Below are 20518 nucleotides of genomic sequence, written 5' to 3' on the forward strand. Positions count from 1 at the left end.
GTCCTAGGACTTTTCTTGGTTGGGTAGCTGGCGATCTGCCATGTCAGGAAGGAATGCTTTCACAGGAGTGCGCACCCCAAGAAAGGGCCCATAGGCGTCTGTGCAGATCAGTGCGAGTGGCGCATTATCACCCTAGTGCTCCAGGGATATGCGTGGAAGCTTCCCTACTAAGCAGCCTCCCCTCAATGGGATATGCTGGTCTCTCGTCCTGTCCCCTTGTGTGCTTTGTCCCACACTGCAGCTCTCTCTTGTGGTTTATTATTATTTACTTCTGTCCAATGGACTGTTGCCATCTTTATGTACTTGAAAAGCATAAATAAATATTGAAGAAAAATTTGTATTTCTGCCATTTCTGTTCTAGCTCTATTGTCATTTGAGTTGATTATGAAAGGGAATATGGGTATTGGTCTATATATATGTCATACCAGAGCAGGGAAGAATGCACTACCATACCCGGTCAAGTGGCACAGCGAGTAGAGCGCTCGCTTTGACATCAGTGCAGAGCCTGCGAACGCAGGTTCGAATCCCGGCAGCGCCAAACTCAGCGTTTCATCCTTCCGAGGTCGATAAATGAGCACCACACACCGTGGGTAATAATAAGCAGCGCTCAGATACCTGAGGGTTCGTAGCGCTATATAAATGCCAAATTATTATACCTTCACCAAGGAGGTCCTAAGACTCTGACTCTGGGTGATGTGGCATATTGCCACATGTTTCCGATAGCCAAACATATTCGGTGCTGGTGGGGGAGATGCTTCCTCAGCCCTCTGTTAGTGGTGGTCCATCCTAAGGGTAAGAAAGGATCCCAACTGAAATATCAATCAGACTCCCTAAATGAGTAGCTATGGCAATCAGGTTTTACTAGAGTGGGGTAGGCTGGTGGACAGGTGAAGTTAGTCCCAATAGGAAACACAAGAGAATACACTGCACAGATATACTGAAAAATATACACGCTATTGCATGGGTGCACAAGTGTCACTCCGTTCAGGGGAGCGTACTGCCAGTCCGAGCCTATGAGGGCCTGAATGGAGCAAGGGACTCGGTGAGGGATCAGGGCCGTTACCAGACTTGTACACCCACTCCGGGGTGTAAATAGTTAATTTTTTTTTTTTTTTTTAAATGGTGGGAGATGTGCTCCGCGTGTATTGCAGAGCCCAGTCTCACGTGAAGAAAAACAAAACACAAATACGAAAAGGGACTAGTCCCTTGTCTATTTCCATGGCGCCCGAGGGCAGGAGGAGCGCCAGGACCAAAGCACAAAGCTCTGGTCCAGCAGGTAAGTCGGGATGAAGGAAGATTGGTGGAGAAAGGGCCTCGGGTGGCTGGGAAATGAGGGCAATACATAGTGTGTTCTCACCTGGTTTTCCAGTCACCTGATTAACTGAGTGTCCTTCCCCGGGTGCATATAGATGGTCAAATAGATTATGATCCGTTTCGGACAAAGCACACAGTAAAACACAGTATAGGCAAATACAGAAAAAAGGGCCTCGCATAGTCCCTCTCTACTTATCAAGCTAAATGTAAAGTCTACACCTGGCAGCCATCCCTATACATTATAAAGCCAAGGTGCAGGCAGACCAGTAAGTGCATACACATATCTAGGACTCACCATGCAGTACATGGGCTGAACAATTGTCCCCCACAGCCTCTTATGCATTAAGAACACTTCGACATGAAAGCAAAATTTGTTACACATACATAATACTTTGCACAGATGGTGAGAAAAGGTTAAACAAGTACAAATGAGGGCCATAGCGCCACCGAATAATACAGTGACGTTTGACAACATGTATTGGGCCAAGCTGGGTCCCAGTTCACCTTTAGACATACTCAGAAATGTGTAGCAAAAATTGTAACGGAGTGTTTAATGAAATCCTTTGGGGAAAGCAAGAACAGCTGTGATTTATACATTACACTCCCTAATAAATGACTGGTACCTCCTAAAGTCACTGTTCTTTTGCAGAGAGTTCCAGGGAGCCACAGTGTAGCTACGATGAAATAAAGTCCTGATAAGTACCAATTGCCAGTAGTTTGTAGGTGTACGTTTGTAAATGATTTGTCCACAGAAAACAAAGGAACAAATACCAGCGGCAGGTCATGGTTATGAGTTCAAGCTAGGTAAGTACAGGTTCTGCCCCTCAGGTGCAGCCAAAGAAGCAACCAACCCCAGGCAACACCAGAGGAGGCCCCCGAAGTTTGAGACCCAGGTGGCTGAAGAAGGATCGATGCCCAGCAGGATTCAGGACCGCACACCACTGCCCCAATCCTGCGGGACTCCTTAAGATGATTATGAAGAATATATCTGGACCCAGGAATAAGTACGTACATCGCCAGTCACTGAAGATTCGGTTCGGAGCTGGGTGGAAGAGGAGAGCGCAGTAAATAAAGGGCTTCTCTTACACTGCTTTGCCAAGGATCAGGTACCCATGGACTCGAACCCCCAGAGCAACGATGACCCAGAAGGAAAGATGAAATGAAAAGAAGAATCTGTGTTTCCAGGAAGGCGACCCACCAGCTAGAAGCAGTAGCAGTGGCGGGGAATGCACCAGGAAGATGGAGGAAACGGAACAAGCGTATCTGGTTAGCTCAAGGGGCAAAACTGGGCAGCCAGCCAACAAAGAACTGTCCCACAGTGGAAGCAACAAATAGAGGTGACTCAGAATGGCCCGAACAAAGCTGAGGTGGATTAGTGGCAACCCACCACTCTTCAAGTTCGGAGAGATGCTGAACCTCGAGGCACTTGGCACAGGAGGATTTACTTGAGAAGTAGCAATGCCCCAACCGAGAAACCGTACCAGCGTAGGACAGCCAGTAAATATATCTACTAGGAGGATGAGGAAAAGCAAAGCAAGGGATTCCAGCAGCCTAAGAAGACATGGGGAGCAAGGACAAGGGGGCGAGGATCCAGCCAGTATGGCCAAACCTGGTTCTCAGGAGCAGCCCATCTTCATTGCAAACCTCTGAAACTTCAGCTAAGAGTCTTTAAGGAATGCACAGAGTATCGCCTACATAACCACATTCACTCAGGAGCTGGACTGTGCTAGCTGTCCACTCACACGCCAGGTGGACACACACATGTTTTGGCTGCCAGCAAAAACGCCAAACACTCGGGTCCTCCCACACAGGATGTCAAGTCTGGTTTTGCAAAAGAAATATCTAGAATACAAGTAATTAAATATTTCATTTGTTGAAATGAAACTAAAATCGAAAATGACAGCTGAGGATCTTAGAAATATGCCACATGGATGCGAGAGACGGTTGGAGTGGGTCAGCGGGAAGGCGCTGTGTCAGCTTGGCATCGGTAGGGGGCAAAATTGCTAATAAAGACACTGACCTGTTAGAGCCTTTGTCAGTGTCTTCTCTGGGCACCACACCCACCGCGCTCTCGGTGTACCCTCTTCCTCAAGCCCAAGTTGTCTCACTATCTAGTCATTCTCAATTTCACTTGGTTCCTGATCCACTTTACTTGCTGTACCCCGTTAATGAATGCCTTCTCAGGGTAAGGCTTTAAGTCAGCACCCAACAGCGAGGGAATTATGAGAATAAATTCCAGGTCAGTTGGCCGGAACCCAGCCAAGTCACTTGGTTTTCTCCCAGTTTCATTTTGATGATCTTTAGGCATCTTGTGACTGGGGAACCAGGACATCTGTTTCTTGAATCGCTGGGCTTAGTCAAGTGTTTGACGTACCACAGAGTCTCCCAATGGAAACAAGCAATGGCATCACCTTTGTTAATGTGGTGGGTTGGTCTGCAAAGTTCAGTAGGCACAACATCAGGCTCCCTGGATATTCATCTGGGACCAGAGGGCATGCAATTTTAGTTGTGTGTCCCAGCATGGGCAGTAGTAGTGTGGGCATGACTAAGCAGTATCCAAATGGAATCTCAATGTGCAGGTCTGTCCCAAGGAGGTCTCTCTCCTTTACTGGGACCCAATAATTACTATATTGTCCACTAAACATTTCCGACACACCACCGCACCTGAATGGCAGCCTGTCATGTACAGCGCATAGCCGAATTCACACATGATGTTGCATACCTGGAAGCGGTGGCATTGGGCTGAAAAGGTAAGAAGTGGGATGGGTGAGGTGGGAGGGGACAAGAGCGGGGGGTGAGGATGGGGCGGTGGGAAAGGATGACGGAGGGTGGAAGCCGTAGATGATAGGCATGTGGTAGTAAAGGAGCTGGGGCCAGGAGGAGACTGGGGGTTACGGGCTGTTCCCGTTTCTGAAAAGGGGGCAGGCAACAGTGGTTCATGGCAAAATGTTTTCCTGCAGTGCCAAAACTGAATCTGGAAAATGGTGAATCGGTTATACTGTCCTACAGGTAGGTCACACGGCACCACAATTACAGGTGGACAGCATATTATAGGCCTTACTCCAAGAGTAGCAACGGACACGCATCTGAGCTTTGAGAGTCAGGGAGGTGAACAGCAGACCTGGGATCCGTCAGGTCACTTCTCTGGTTGGCTCAAAGGACTCCACAGCCTGAGTTTGCATCACCTGTAGGTGATAGATAGGCAGTCCGGTTGTCTCTAGTGTTAGCTCACAGGCCTTAACAGCCTGAGCTTGTTTCATCGCCTGGTGATTGGTAGGAATGAGGCGAAAGCTGTATTGGGTTCCGTTTATGACACCATATGTTATGAATGCTACATATAATGCAACACCACAAATGCAGCTTAATACGTTTCATTTTTTTTGTCAGTATGGTGAGAGGTTTTGAAGCGTTGCCCTCAACACTGTACAATCTAACCCCTCCTTGGGTTCAAAGATATAGGGCCTCATTATGAGTCCGGCGGTAGCCGTGCCAGAAAAACCAGCAGGCTGCCGCCGGACCAGTAATACCATTCCGCCTCTGTGATTGCCGGAATCACTGGGGCATTACAACCCCGGTGACCTGGTAATTCTGGAAGCGGAATTCTGTAAATCCCCATCCCCATGGAATCCCATAGGATTCCATGGGGATGGGGACCATGGAAACACCGGTTCCATCTATGACAGAGCCGGTGTTTCCATGTCTGCCTGCAGGCGGGTGGTGTTACTCCCGCCAGGTCAGACCTGACGGGAGTGACACCTCCCGCCTGCAGGACACGGAATCAGCTGGTCCGGAAACAACGGTGGCGGCGGATTTACCGCCACCGTTGTTTCCAGACCGACTGACTTGTAATGAGGCCCATAGACTCTTAGTTCAGAGTCTCGGGCCTCAAACAAAAAGTCCTCATGGAATCTATATGCTGTCAGAAGCATTGTTCATAAAAGTTTTACGCATGTCAAATATCTGTGTTTTATTGTCTTATTTTACATTCCACTCAGCGGCCAGTGACAGTGACTATCCACCAGGAGAGATCTTCCTGGAAGGTGACATCAATCCAGAAGACTCAACAGACACTGATGGCGTCCTGGCTGGGATCACGTTGGTGGGATGTGCCACGAGATGCAACGTGCCCCGCAGCAACTGCTCCTCTCGCGGCGACACTCCTATACTGGACAAGGGGCAGGGTGAGTCCTATTCATCACTATGCTTCACAGAATATTTGCACACCAAGAGTAATTTTAATGATTGTTACCCAATCAGACATGTACAGACAGAAGCTCACACCTTAGTCATGAGTTAATAGTTGCCCAGTCCTTTGAATAAAATCGTCCATTATTGACATTCCCGTAATGTCTTTGCATCTATGCTTTGGCACAGGTGCGTACCGATTAACCCTGTGCACTTGTCCTTCCGGCTCCTGTGTACCATGTGTTGAACACTCTTGTCCCTAGTTTATTTGCTTTTCCCTTCCTGTACCCTACATAGCTGGTGCTTTGGCCACCCTCAGGCTCCCATCCATGATCTTCAGGTTCCGGAGCTGGTGCTGAGTGAAGGGGCCCCAAGGTTTCGGAGTAGAATGCAGCATGTGTTGTAAGGGGATTATTAATGGGGAAAAAAGACTGAATGCAGAATTAGTGTGCATTCAGCCTGCTACAAACGATCGAATCCCATAATACTGAACAAGGGGACTAGGGGTTGTGGGGGTGTCCCCGCCCCCCTAGTTCAGTATTATGGGCTGCCAGGGTTGTAGGGGTGTTGGACGCATACATTAGATGCCCAGCGGGGGACAAACAACCTAAATCCGAAAAGCTCGAATTACAAAATGCAAACAAGTGGGCTTCCCAATGTTGTCATTCAAGCTTTTTGTAGTTGTATTTTTAACGTTGATCTGTGGTAAGGCTGTTTACCCGTGCTCTACTGCCATTCTTCCTGGTTTATTTCTGCTATCCAACCTCCTCCATCCAGCTAAATGGTGCACATCACAAGCATCGGGGTGGGGCTACCTGTCACTTTAGTTTTTCTTTTACGTTGTGTGTAAAGGCAGACTGAGGTCTACTTCTCCCTCATCGGGGTGGTGCACAAGGTGGGTAGTGGTGCAAGGATAGTCCCCTTACAGCTTTGCCCAGTCCATTCACGTCACATCCAAACTACTGTGGCAAAGTATAGGCCTCTCAAATGTCAATCCCACAGTGCCCCATCCAAAAACAACACTGAGTAAAATATCTACTAAAATTATTTAAGGTAAAATGAATAACCAAATGGCACTGTTCGGAGTAGCTAGGCCTATACAAACAGAGACTATGTTCTTGTTTAGAAATTAAAATGTTCTGGTTAAATGTTTAATAGAGCATAAATATCGTATCTGGTTGTTGCTCAGCCCTTGCACGAGGAAAACATAATTTCAGATTTTTATCATTGTTTTTCAAGGTGTCGAAGACTTGTTGATTTATTTTTTGCTGTTGCCTTAAGAATTATCACTAGAAATTGGATAGATGACTGTAAAGTAATATTTGCAAGATGGTGGAACTCTGTTCCCCCCACTGATAGGTTGCAGAGAGCTCTGGTGAAGCATTCAATGGAGCCAAGAAGGTTTAACGCCCTCTGGGCTCTCCTGGAGGTTTACTTGAGCAGCAAAGTGAAGGACAGGTAATTGCTGAGACCTCTACAAGCCAGGGAACAGAATGGTAATATATGGCTCTCGATTAGAGGATACCCGGAATTAAGGCAACGTGCCTGTGAGATCTGCTCTTCTACATCCCCACTCCTTCCCCATTTGCTTGCTCGCTCTTTTGCGAGAATCTCCCATAATGTTTAATTATTATTCTTATTAAGGAACATGCATTTGTTCACAATTTTTAAACGTGTACACAAAGTCTAATGCCACGGTGTATGGTCACCTCTCAGTTGTGTGTGTTGAATGTCCATAACAGCTTTGTTCATTGTTCAATGTTGTTTACCTACATTGTGAGCTCTTAGGAGCTAATTTTACATTGAGCCGTAAGGTCAATGCAAGACGCAAAAGCCTTGCGTAAGGCTTTTATGCCTTCTATTGATGCCACAGCTCCTTTTCATTCATTCATATGGCGGAGGGGAGAAGCGGAACGCAACTTGCGTTCCCACCACCTTGCTTCCAACCCGCCATACAACTGCTGCAGCTTTTGCACCGGCATGGATGCTCATGCCAACGCAAATGCTGAAAATCCCAATGGGGTCTGCTTCATTTATGCACCAGCAGAAAGCAGGCGGACCCCATAAGGATCCATTGTAAATATTGCCTGCTATTCTTGCTTGGCAGGCGATGTTTAGAATTACAAATACATGCTGTCTGACATGCTTGCATGTTGGTCAGTGTTTATTTTTTGTTGTGGACACTGCTTACCATGCTCGCATGGTAAATAGTGTTCACAAATAAAAATGAAGTGCATGTCGGAGAGCGTTTAATTCTGTTTTGTGAGCACTGTTTGCCATGCGAGTATGGCAGGCAACTTTTTTCCCTAGTAAGTCCTTATCCAAGGTGTCCTTAGGGGAACAACTCTGTGTGTTGTGCCTCCTAAGAGACCTAAACCTCTCTGGTTGGTGACCTAAAGTAATCCTGTGTTTTTCCTGAAGAATTACCCTACTCTCTTAGCTCTGGCCTTCCTCCAGATGTTGTCACTGAGCATATGTTACAATGCCTTGAGACATTTAAACACAATTTGCGATCATTATATGGGCTGCTAACAGCAGCACACCATATTTGACTTGCAGCTGATGGACTTCCATAAAGTCAAAGGGAAAAACTGAGTTAGCAAAAGAAGTGTCATAAATGACTTTGGATTGGCCGGTCGTGTTATGCATGCTACTTTATGAGGGCACCTAGGGAGGAGCTTCCTCCTTGTCCTGGCAATTTCAGCATAAATCCTTTGGAATTACCAAATAGTCTAATGAAATTAAGACAGTGCTGAATGGAGAGAACATGCTGGACCTTCTGTTGTACTGATTGCTTGCTGTGCAGTCCAGGCACACAGTCATCCTGATCAGAAGAGAGGCCTAGGAGAGCAGCGCTAAGATGGCTGCCACTGCGCTGTAGTCATGAGAGCTGGGACCCGGCGTGCCTCATCGGCAAGGGAGGGCATCAGTGTCGCAATCTGCACTTGCAGTGAAATGTGAACTCTGCAACACATATCAGGAGGTGACTCAACCGGCATAAGTGAAGAAGATCGCATATATGGCCTGACAGGAGGTGTGTGCACATGATCTTGAGCATGCTGACATATTCCAGGTGAGCCTGGATGTGTGAGCTGCTCATAGTCACCTGGATTCAGATCAAGCTCTGTGTGCGCAATGTTGGGTGGTGGTTTACCATCTTCTTCAACCAATGTTCTGATATAATATTAGGCTGGTGTTAAGATGGATTTTTAGAATCAGCTCTTTTGACAGATTCTGGGCCACCCTATTCTGGGGAACAGGGACAGACTCTAATGTCTTGACAAACTCTATCAAGGTAGTGTGACTGGGCAGTAAGGCTTAGCTTTAGGAGAGTTTCAGAGTGGTGAAGGGTTCAGTTAAGCACACACAAAGCACTCTTAGTCACCTTAAGTTAGGTGGACTGTATGAAAATGCAATTATTTATTTAGGCATCAAACAATTCTTGTGAATTAAAAAGCACAGATATATACTTTCATTTTTGGGGTGCTCTGGCTACAGAACCACCAACACTTTACTTTTAAACACAGTAAGATCGGAAACAGAACACTGTAGTGTAGCATAGTAATTGAAGAAAAAGACAGATACGTATTAAACCAATTTGGTAAAATATATAGGTAAGATAAAGAAGTACAAAACACAAAAAAGCCATATAATTATAAAGCCTGTGACGAATCCTAGAATGTCGTCCATTCTCCCATAGGGGGGACCCCTTCCCATGGGGCCAGGGCAGCACGGGTACAGTCCAATAGTCCCCCTAGTTGTGGATCACATGGGAGGGCAAGTCATGGAGAACGCGGTATGAGCCCACTACACCCCAACCTCCCTCACCCTGTTAGCCTGTGCAGGACACAATAACCCCACACACTCCCAAGTATATCTGCAGAATAGACATCGGCGCTTCCATGAGAAACACTGAGACGAGGAAGTACATTGAGTACAGGGATGACTGTAATACTGGGACGAGGAAGAAGTGAATAGTAATGTGAAATACTCTCCAGAACCAGTATAAACGCACTAGTCAACTTGTGTCAAGCAAATCTGAATGGAACATAAAAAGTGAATAAGGACTTTGTAGAGAGAGAGACCCTCCCAGGAGCAAGCGGGGCATTCAAATCCCAGCAGTGGAGGAACCGGGATGCAGATAAACCCAAATGCAAAGGCGTACCTAACATGTCTGCAGTGGTCCAACGGCATAGAGAAGCAGACACCTGGGCAAACAGCCGAACGGGAAGCCTGGAGCGTGTGTAGAAGCCGAGACACGCAGCCCTGAAGCAGGGAACCGCTGCAGAGCTGTCATTGTCCCTTGCAGCAGCAGAAGACAGCCGCAGGGAACTCATGTCAGCTTAAAGGCCTCCAACGAGATCTTCATAGTTCCACTACCTTGCAGTCTAGTATACTAGGTGTACAGAGTTGGAGGGGAAATAGGTGTGAGTCTGGGGCCCGCACCCACAAATCCAAACAAAGCCTCCAAGGAGATCTTCTTAGTTACAGTACCTGGCAGACTAATATACCAGGTGGACAGAGACCAGAGAGAGACAGGTGTGAGTCTGGGACCGCCAACCCGAGGTAAACAAGACACCCAAGAGGATTTTCATTGTCGTAGCATCTCGCAGGCAAGTATACCAGGCGGACAGAATCTAGCAGGAAACCAGTTAGAATCTGGGACACACACCCATAATTGGAGTAGTAGTTCAAGTGAAACATTAGTCATTCAAGTGAAACATCTGTGGAGAACGGCAAGGATAGAGAACCACAATACCTCTTCTTGCTAAGACATCTACATCGTTCTGAAAAGTAGTAGCTCATGGGAAAGGAACTGTGGAGAACAGCAAAGCCAGAGAAGTAAAATACCTCTTCCCTGCTAATGAAATGAAATATTTTATTTATATTGTGCTCGTACACAAGTATTTCAGAGCGCGACCAAGCAAAGGGAGGGGAACAGGGGAGAACAAAAACAACAATCTTACTAGGCCCAGTGACAGCAGACTAGGCCCATAAGACATCTACAGCAACCTGAAGGGTATAGAAATACAAGTGAAATATATGTGGAAAACGGCAAAGCCAGAGAAGCCCAATAACACTTCTTGGCTAAAGATGTTTACCATATTCCAAGACGTAATTATTCATGTGACACATAACTGGAAGATTTTGAAGCTAGACAAATACAGTATCTCTTCTTGACTGCAATATATGAAGAAAACAGGGGAAGGGAAAATTCCTGCCTGGCAACTAACTATCCATGAACTTTGAAGAAACCCAACAGCCCAGAAGTAGATCATCATCTTTTTGTATTGATCAGAAGACTTTATTATTAGTTATTTTTTTTTTTTTTTGCGTTCGGGGCAGAGACCTCGGATTTGACACAACGGTGGACATTTATGTTTTTGGACATCCTGACCGTTGCTTAGACTTTTAGTTGAGGGAGGGAACCCCCTCTTAGTGTTAGGGAGTGGCAGGTTTCTATGCTTTTCTGTTAAATGAAAGTCTATAGCAACCACAATACCATCTTTGTGTAGGTCTGATACCTCCGCACCCTTACAAGCCCTACACTTTAAAGTTCTATCTTTAGCTAGAAGAGATGGGGGCCTAGTGCCCTACAAGTCACAAGCCCAAAGTAAACCCTTTGCAGGAGGTTAGGAGTCTTTAAAGCAGCCTGAACAAGTGTGGCAAAGCCAATAAGCAGATTGGAAATGTTGTAAAAATGAAGAACAGCAGAAGTAAGGTTCCTATGATGTCCTCTGCCAATCCCACCACCTTAGGGGAAGTTTCTTGACTAGAATTCCACCTATCGCTGTCAGGTGGAGGGGTAGAAAAAGGTACATTGATGCACCCCCTTTACTCCAATTTGCTCAGTGACCCCATCAAAGGCTCCTTAATTCACTGGGCCTGCTTACTTTTTGTCTTGGTTCTATTGGAGGCGTCATTAGTGCAGAGATCATTTTTGCTATCTGCATTTGGGTCTGGCTAGTTGGTCATTGCTTGTTATGGAAAGACATTTCCTGGCACTGGACAGCTGTACGGCCCTGGCATGATGAAGAAAGGACCACCACAATATTGACGACCTCAGATGCCCCCCAGGATATGATGAAGGTGGAAAACAGTGATGGCCTCCAGATCAAATGGCGGATGTTGACCCTCATGGTGAAAACAAAGAGGCTAGTCCTTGTGCGGTCCCTCCTTATGCTCAAGAGCTGCAACTGCAAGAGGAGGTCACTTTTTCCACAAGTCGATGGCATGTGGAGTCCCAAGGATGTACTCTGGGCGGTGACTGATGAGCAAAGTAGCCCAGGAGGAAGCTGTTCAGTGCACTGGATGATTTGGGACACTTCCGAAGGCATCCAAGGGCAGGATCCTCGAGCAGGGGTCGATACTGGTTGTTCCCACGAGTCCAAGGGTCGAAGCACTGATGGAGGCCTTCTGGAGATCAGAAAAGAAGCAGCTGCTTTGCCGAGATGGTTGAAAAAGACAAAGCTATATGGCTATAACAACGAGGTCTGTGTTTTCTGTGGGATGCTCCTCTTGTGGGATGCAGACAGTCCTAGCAACCACATCTGGCCACAAACACCACTTTGCCCAGGAAAGGTATTAGTATATAAGGCAAATATGGCCCCGAGAGGGCAGGAAGAAGGCCAAAAGAAAAGATGACCAAATGATACAGCAAACTCTCATTGCACAGCCATTTTAGAGAATGTGGTCCTTTAAAAGGCAACAGTAAAATGCAAAAATGCACGCAAGAATGTAGAACAACATGGTAAAAAGTATCCACTGCTACCAGCCTCTCCTGGACATTGAATGCAAGTAACCATAAAGTTACTAAAAGTGGAGGTTTGTAAACACTGTAATGTGATGTTTGCAGTGTAAAACCAACAGGGAATTTCGTAATGGAGGACAGAATCGCCCTACCCTGGAAGTAAACAGATGAATTTAGCAAGGTAAATCAACCAAAAAGGGTTTACTTAACTCCAAAAGTCAGGTCCGGGTCAAAACAACAGCAAAATGTTGGGGGGTCCGATTGATGTCTATAGCGGGAAAGCAGCAAAAAGAAAATCTTTCCTAACAGCTGGTGATCCAAATACACAGGGATTTAACTCTGTAGCTCATTGTTTGCTTGCTACCTGTTCAGGATTTATATTTCCCCTTTGTGTTTTTCATTATTAATGACATACTCGGTTCTTCTTAAGCATGTCCAAGTATAATAGAAATAAAAAGTCAACAATGAAAAAGATGGACCTGAATCAGTTTGCATTTCAAAAAATTGGCAGAGAGGACTGGTGAAGGTGATGTGGTGACTGTCACACAAGAGATGACAACCAGCTGTGACAATATCTTTACCTTGGTAGAAACCATGGTATTAAGATAAATTTCTAGAATCTGGCCTGGTGGACAGATTTTAGGAGGCCACCCTCGTTACAGTGAAAGGGGAACTCTGAGAGGTTATCCCAATGAAGGCAGCAATGGAGAGCAGCCCAGGCGTATACTCAGGAGAGTGAGATTGGGGATAGGGGCCCTCAATGAGTCCACACAGTACGGCACACACTAATTCTATTTAGACAGTCACTTATAAAAATACAGTTTTTTATTTAAGGCCTTTAGAATAAACTGAAAAAGGTAACTAGCAGGTATTACTATCACACAACACTCCATAATACAAATATATACAATCACCATCAGGTTCACTTAATAAACATCAGATACCTTATTCAAGCAATGGGGGTTAGTAAGTTAGATGCAGTAACTGATGGGAACCAGTCACCACAACAATATCCTTACTTGAGAAGTCCAAACCCTAAGATTAATGGGGCCTTGTGCCCAAAAGTCACAGGAGCTAACGCAATGTTTCTCATCAGTATGAGTTCTCTGTAGGAAGGATTCGGTGCGCTTGTGGTGGTGATTAGTTTTCAAACTAATTCAAAGTTATACAACAATTTTCCAAAAGGAAAGGTACGTGTTCTCCTTTCTTCCAGACCCAAGGCTAACCCAGGAGCAGGATGCCCGACCCAGGTTCGACAACCAAAGGTGAGTGGAAAGGAGATGGGAAATAAAGGAACTTGTTCCCAGTGTTACCCTAGAGGGCATGGGGACAGGAGCATGGAGGCTTACTTACCCCCCCAGACTCTGATCTTCCCAGATGTCTTTGTGGATCTACTGGGATGTCTGGGGACTCGACGTTCCACTATTTGCTACAGTGGGAGGTGGCCAGGAGTTCCAGGTTCGCAGATCTTCCAGTTGAACTGAGATGCAAGATGCAACCCCTTTCGATGAAGAAACACAGAGTCCAATGATGTAGGCCTCGTTAGGATACTTCACAAGATGGAGGAACATGATTTCCAGCAATGATCACTGTTTACAGTTAACGACGGGCGTCCTTCTAGTGGCTGTCACAGTAGCTGCTCCAGGACTGGTTCCTTTGAAGGTGGGAAGCTGAAATTCGTCAAAAAAGGCAGCTTTTAGCACACGCTAGCAACTACCAAAGTTTACGGTCTTCAACTCGGAATGGTAACGGTTCTAGTGGGGTAGCGCACAACAGAGCTGGGCAATCCACGGACACTTCTGAAGGCTCTGAAGGGCTGGATCCTTGAGAAGGCATCCAGACTATTTGTTCCCACTAGACCAAAGGCTGAAGCACTGTTCAGGGTCTTCAGAGATCAGGAAGAGGAGCAGGGATGCTGGGCCACTTGAGGAGTCGTCTTTGGATTTTCAGCGAGATGCTCTTCTTCAAGGGATTCTTGGCTCCATCTTAGATCTCAAGAATAGTTGCAGAGGTCCTCCTCTTATCCAAAATCTGAGCTGGAACAAATTCCAAGCCCACCAATGGTAAGGATCTGCACCATTCAAACAGCTAGTAGTTGTCCCATATGGGACAACTACTGGTTTCACCACTGCCCCCGAAGCTGACTTTCTGGCACCAAGGATGTGGATTGAACTAGACAGTTCCAGCCCCCTTCCTGTGCCACACACACAAAGGCCATCTAGCCCCCAGAAGCTGCAGCTTTCCCAAGCCAGTGCATGACCATGTAAGGACTTTTCAGAACTGACAGGACAGGAATGAGGCCAAACTACCATATGGCCAAAGAACAAGCAAAAAGCTCATGGCACAGCCACTTTAGAGCACTATCCACATTTAGTAGCCATACGTGGTAAACATGAATATGCACAAAAAGAAATATGGTATCCAGGCACATATAAAAGTAAACGAAAATCCTAACAAGATTGGGATAGGATAATGGTAACCCCATTGCAGTGCATTGTAAAATACAGTGTGCAATATACAAATGCAAGAATTCAAAAGGGAAATATAGTTTTCCACTACTGATAGTCTGCAGGACTGACCAGTTTCCCTATAACATGTGAGCAAAAAGTCATGTCAGGATCAAAAACAGAGCAAAAAGAATGGGGTTCCATAGGAAACGATGGAGAGAAAGTTGCAAAATGAAATCTTTCCTAACACATGGCTGAACTGTTGTCGAGCCATGTGGAACTAGCCTCAAAGCTGGACAATGTTGCCGTTTTAGTGGAAGGCATTCAGAAAGGTTGAGTAAACTAAATGGGTGCACTCAGGAAGTAGGACTGCGAGGGGGAACTACGGAAGACAACATTAACAAAATGCACAAGAGAGTTGAGACATAGGAGCATGGTATAACAGTATTTCAAGATAAATCTGAGGATTTAGAAGGAACATTGTGCCCATCTAATCTACGCAGGAGCTTATTTTGGCAATATTGAGACCTTCTTGGGAAAACGAATACCCAAAACCTTGCCATAGGACCTATGGCTTTTTCCCACATGGGACATTTCGCCACATGTTTTTGCTGCCTTTTTTTGGGTGTCCAGGCCCCATCCAAGGCCATTTTCCCCTTCTCGAAGACCCCACAACAGCCTAAAAATGTCCCGTCACCAAATTCGGTGACAGGACTGTGGGAAAACAGGGAAGTATGCCTTTGCCATATGCAGCATCAGCTATGTTTTTTATTAATGATCGGACATATAGATCCTTGGGCCAGTCACCGTCACCTGCAACTCCGCCTAGGCCAATAATTCTAAAGCTACGCAACTACTGTGAGCGTGGTGAGATCCTGAGAGCAGAAAGAAAGACTGAAGAGTTACGACATTAAAACTAGATACCACAAGTTTTTCTTGATTTCAGTCCAGGGGTGCCCAAGAGTGTGACAGCAGCTAATTATAAGTTCATATGGACCCCGTAGCAGGACTTAAGTTCGTGGAAACGCTGACCAGCCCTAAATCTCCTGTTTGCAGACCCTCGTCAGTGGAAGATGACCATCATGCACACATTTAAACGTTCTATTAATTGTTGGCATTACATTGAGACGTAGTTAAGCATGAACTGGGATGTTTGAATATGATGCATTTGTTCGGGACAGATATAGCAGTAAAATATAAAAGCTGGTTCGTTAGAAATAAAAATTACCTGCCAAGAACAATGCTATAGTTGAGGTCCTCGTGGACTGGGGGATAAGCTACCCCTTGGCTTCCCTGTGTTGACCACTGAAGGTTCTAATTTTTATATTGTTTTTATTTTCTCCTTGCTATTGACCGATGTTAAAATGGGTTTTCGGAATCCGCTCTGTGGACAGATTCTGAGGGGCCCCTATTCTGGTGAACAGGGAAAGACACTAATGTCCAGCCTAACTTGGTTCAGGAAGTGTGACTGAGAAGTAAGGCTTAGATTTAGGAGAGTGTCAGAGTGCTGAAGGGTTCAGTTACGCACACAGAGCAATCTGTGACAAGGTCCAGACTCTTTGTTTTTAATCGCGATGTGTCACATAATTCTTTAAGATCAATGATGGCAAAACTCTTTGAAGCATTCATAAATATATTGGAGGGGGTGTATTGGTAGGAAGTCTGGCATACTGCAGGATTTACAGAATATTCTAACTACACTAGAGACAGAATTACATACATTGCAGGTCAGATATGATGCACCACGTGAGCAAGGTCTTTGGGTGACTATTGCAGATACATTGAAGAGCTATAATAACACTGCAGAGATTCAATTAAATATTTGGATAGAGAGATTGCAGCATTTAGATATGTAGACCGGGATGGCCTGGTAGGTCCCTTGCGTGGGTGGTGAACAGGGTATGTAGTAAGAGAAGTAAGAGAAAGAGACCAAACACCAATAAATGAAATCTTTATAAGGTACTACCGATCGTTATATAGCACTAGAGCAACCAACTATAAATAGAGCTGAATACATTCACAGGATCACTGTGCTATCCACAATTATCACAAGAGGCTTAGGCATCGCTGGAGGCTCTATTCGAGTTAACCTATATGCAGAAGTCTATTTGCAATATGGCTTTTGTAAATCACCTGTACCAGATTTTAGCGCCTGTCCTTCTTAGGGTATAATATGAGTGAAACGCTTTGGGGCCTTTGCCGCCATCTCTTAACAAAGCTCTAATAATTGTCTGGTTAAAGCCAGGGAAACCGGGTAATGAGTGTGGCTCGTACATACTTCTATCTCTGATAATCATAGACAATAAAATATTAGCAAAAACAGTAGGAACCGTATTCTGTCATTTATCCTGGCTTTAATACACACTGATCAGTTAAGGTTTATGTCATGTTATGTTACTTGGCATTTATATAGCACCTTATGTATCATTGGTATGATCTCAAAGCGCTGGTAGGTTGAACGCCCTCGAGAACCGTAGTTCAAGTCATTAGAGAGAGAAAGATTCATAAGGTGCGTGTGTGCACCGGAAATGTGTGCCACCGGTGTGGCACTTGCATGATAGCTGCTTCTGAGTGGTAGGTGTAGAGGTTGGGAGGTCAGGTATATGTGTTCATTCTGGAGGGATGACGCACAGACTGATTTGTGGCTGTGTTAGGCCTGAGGAGACTCTTAAACTAGCGGTGTGCTCAGCTGATGTTTAATTACCATGATGAGGAGTATGTGGCAGGTGTTAGTATGAGAACAGCTATACCGAATGTGTCATAGTATCGCTGTGTTCTAGTTGCATGTTGGTGTATAGGAGAGAGTAAGCTTAGTAGTGTAATATGGTGGTTATCAGTTAGGTGCTTGAGATTGAGCACTCCATCTGTACCATCTATTCCATCCGTTTTACTTACTTTGTCCATTCATTCCACTTCGTCGGTTCATCGATTTCGTCTGTTACATCCATCTGGTTATCAGTAATGCGTTTAGGTTCGAGCATTCCATCTGTACCATCTATTCTATCCGTTTTATTGACTCTGTCTGTTCGTTCTACTTCGTCTGTTCATCCATTTTTTATCCATTTAATGTAATTAATCCTTCCATCATTCCATCCACTCAACCCATTGTCCACATAGCTTACTCCATCCATTCCGTAGACTAATTTCATCCTTCCCATCCATTTAATGTGTTCATTCTGTTTCATCCTTCCTATTCATTCGATCAGCTGCGTGTGTTCCACCCATTCAGTCAGTTCTATCCACTCAATCTGTTCCATCTACTCTGTCCACTCCACCTTTTCCATCCACTCCATTTGTTCCATCCACTCCATCTGTTCATCCATTCCATCTATTCAATCCATTCCATGTGTTCATCCGTTCCTCTGTTCATCCGTTCATCTTTTCCATCCACTCCATCTGTTCCATCAGCTCCATCTGTTCCATCAACTTCCTCTGTTCAATCCACTCCATCTGTTCCATCCATTCGATCTGTTCCATCCATTCGATCTGTTCCATCCACTCTATTGACGCCATCTGTTCCATCCACTCCATTTGTTCCATCCACTCTGTCCACTCCACCTGTTCCATCCACTCCACCTGTTCCATCCACTCCATTTGTTCCATCTACTCTATTGACACCATCTGTTCCATCCACTCCATTTGTTCCATCCACTCTGTCCACTCCACCTGTTCCATCCACTCCACCTGTTCCATCCACTCCATTTGTTCCATCCACTCCATCTGTTCATCTTTTCAATCCATTCCATGTGTTCATCCGTTCATCTTTTCCATCCACTCCTTCTGTTCCATCAGCTCCATCTGTTCCATCAACTTCCTCTGTTCCATCCATTCGATCTGTTCCATCCATTCGATCTGTTCCATCCACTCTATTCACACCATATGTTCCTTCCACACCATCTGTTCCATCCACACCATCTGTTCCATCCACACCATCTGTTCCATCAACTACATCTGTTCCATCGACTCCATCCACTCTATTCGTTCCATCTGCTGTATCCGTTCCATCCACTCCAACTGTTCCATCTGTTCCGTCTACTCCATCGGTTCCGTCCACTCCATCGGTTCCGTCCACTCCATCTGTTCCGTCCACTCCATCTGTTCCGTCCACTGCATCTGTTCCGTCCACTGCATCTGTTCCGTCCACTCTATCTGTTCATCCACTCCCAAATCAAATATTCCGTCCACTCCATCTGTTCCATCCACTCCATCTGTTCCATCCAGTCCATCTGTTCCATCCAGTCCATCCGTTCCATCCAGTCCATCTGTTCCGTCCACTCCATGTGTTCCGTCCACTCCATGTGTTCCATGCACTCCCATCTGTTCCATGCACTCCCATCTGTTCCATGCACTCCCATCTGTTCCATGCATTCCCATCTGTTCCATGCATTCCCATCTGTTCCATGCACTCCATCCGTTTCATCCACTCCATCCGTTTCATCCACTCTACCTGTTCCGTCCACTCTACCTGTTCCATCCATTCCATCCGTTCCATGTGTTTCATCCACTCCATCAGTTCAGTCTACAGTGTCCGTTTCATCCACTGCATCCGTTCCATCCACTCGATTCATTCCATCTGTTTCATTCGTTAAAACTACTCATCCTTTTCATTCGTTTAATCTACTCGTTCGTCACATCCGTTCCATCCACTCATTCCGTTCCATCCACTCCATCTGTTCCAACTAGCTCCTACGTTCCAGCCTTTGCATCCACTGCATCCGCTCATCCACTCCATCCGTTCCATCCTCTGCATCCTTTCCATCCACTCCATCCACTCCATCCGTTTCATCTGTTCCGTCCACTCTACATGTTTCATCTATTCTGTCCGTTTTTCTTTAATGCATCCATTCCATCCACTGGATCCGTTCCATCCATTTCATCCATTCTATCCACTTCATCCGTTCTATCCACTTCATCCATTTCTTACGTTCCCATATGCTCCATCGGTTCCAGCTTCCATTCGTCCCATCTATTCCTTTTTTTCTATCTATATCATCCATCACATTCATTCCAACCAGTACGTCCACTCCGTTCAATCTGTTTCATTTGCTCCATCCGCTCCGTCTGTTCCATCCATTCCGTCCGTTCGTTCCGACAAGTAGACTTAGTGCAACAAGCTCTCTGTTCCATCTGTCCAATCCGTTTTATTCACTCTATCTGTTCCATTCACTCAATCTGTTCCGTCTGCTCTGTCCGTCCATTGCATTTATTTTGTCCACTCCTTTTGTTCCATCTACTCCATACGCTCAATTTGTTCACCTTTTCCATCCATTTCATTCTTTTATCCACTTTAGCCATCCGTTTCATCCTTTCTACGCATTCGATCTACTTTTCGTTTCGTCTACTTCATCCATTCTTTATATTTCATCCATTCCATCCACTTCATTCGTTCTATCCACTTCATCCATTCCATCCGCTTCATCCGTTCCATCCACTTCATCCGTTCATCTACTTCATCAGTTCCATCCACTTCATCCGATCATCCACTTCATCCATTCCATCCACTTCATCCGTTCCATCCATTTCATCCGTTTCATCCACTTCATTCGTTTCACCTGTTTCATTCACTTCATGGGTTTCGTCCACTTCATCCGTTTCATCCACTTCATTCGATCCAACCACTTCATCCGTTTCATCCACTTCATCCGTTTTAATTACATTGGCCAATTTAGTTTTCTGTTTGTTCGATCGGTCTCTATGCTGGATTGTTATTTTTGATTCAACAACCTTGGTTTCTGTTTGTGCAAAGAGTCGATTTTAAGGGAAGAGCCACGTTTTCAGTAATTTGCGGAAAGACATGAGGTCTTCGGTCAGTCGGATGTGG

General features: G+C 45.5%; 1 protein-coding gene across 12 annotated transcripts in view; it reads left to right on the forward strand.

The window, feature by feature from the left end:
• The window catches only part of MAPK8IP3 (mitogen-activated protein kinase 8 interacting protein 3), an 892115-nt gene that overhangs the window by 725499 nt on the left and 146098 nt on the right, over positions 1–20518 (forward strand). For all 12 annotated transcript variants that reach the window (XM_069646979.1, XM_069646985.1, XM_069646981.1 and 9 more), the window contains one exon: positions 5310–5495. In XM_069646979.1, coding sequence (XP_069503080.1) covers positions 5310–5495 — 186 coding nt within the window. The remainder of the gene's footprint in view (positions 1–5309; positions 5496–20518) is intronic.

Source organism: Ambystoma mexicanum, chromosome 2q, assembly GCF_040938575.1.
Source record: "Ambystoma mexicanum isolate Mex_15411 chromosome 2q, UKY_AmexF1_1, whole genome shotgun sequence".
NCBI classification, from domain to species: domain Eukaryota; kingdom Metazoa; phylum Chordata; class Amphibia; order Caudata; family Ambystomatidae; genus Ambystoma; species Ambystoma mexicanum.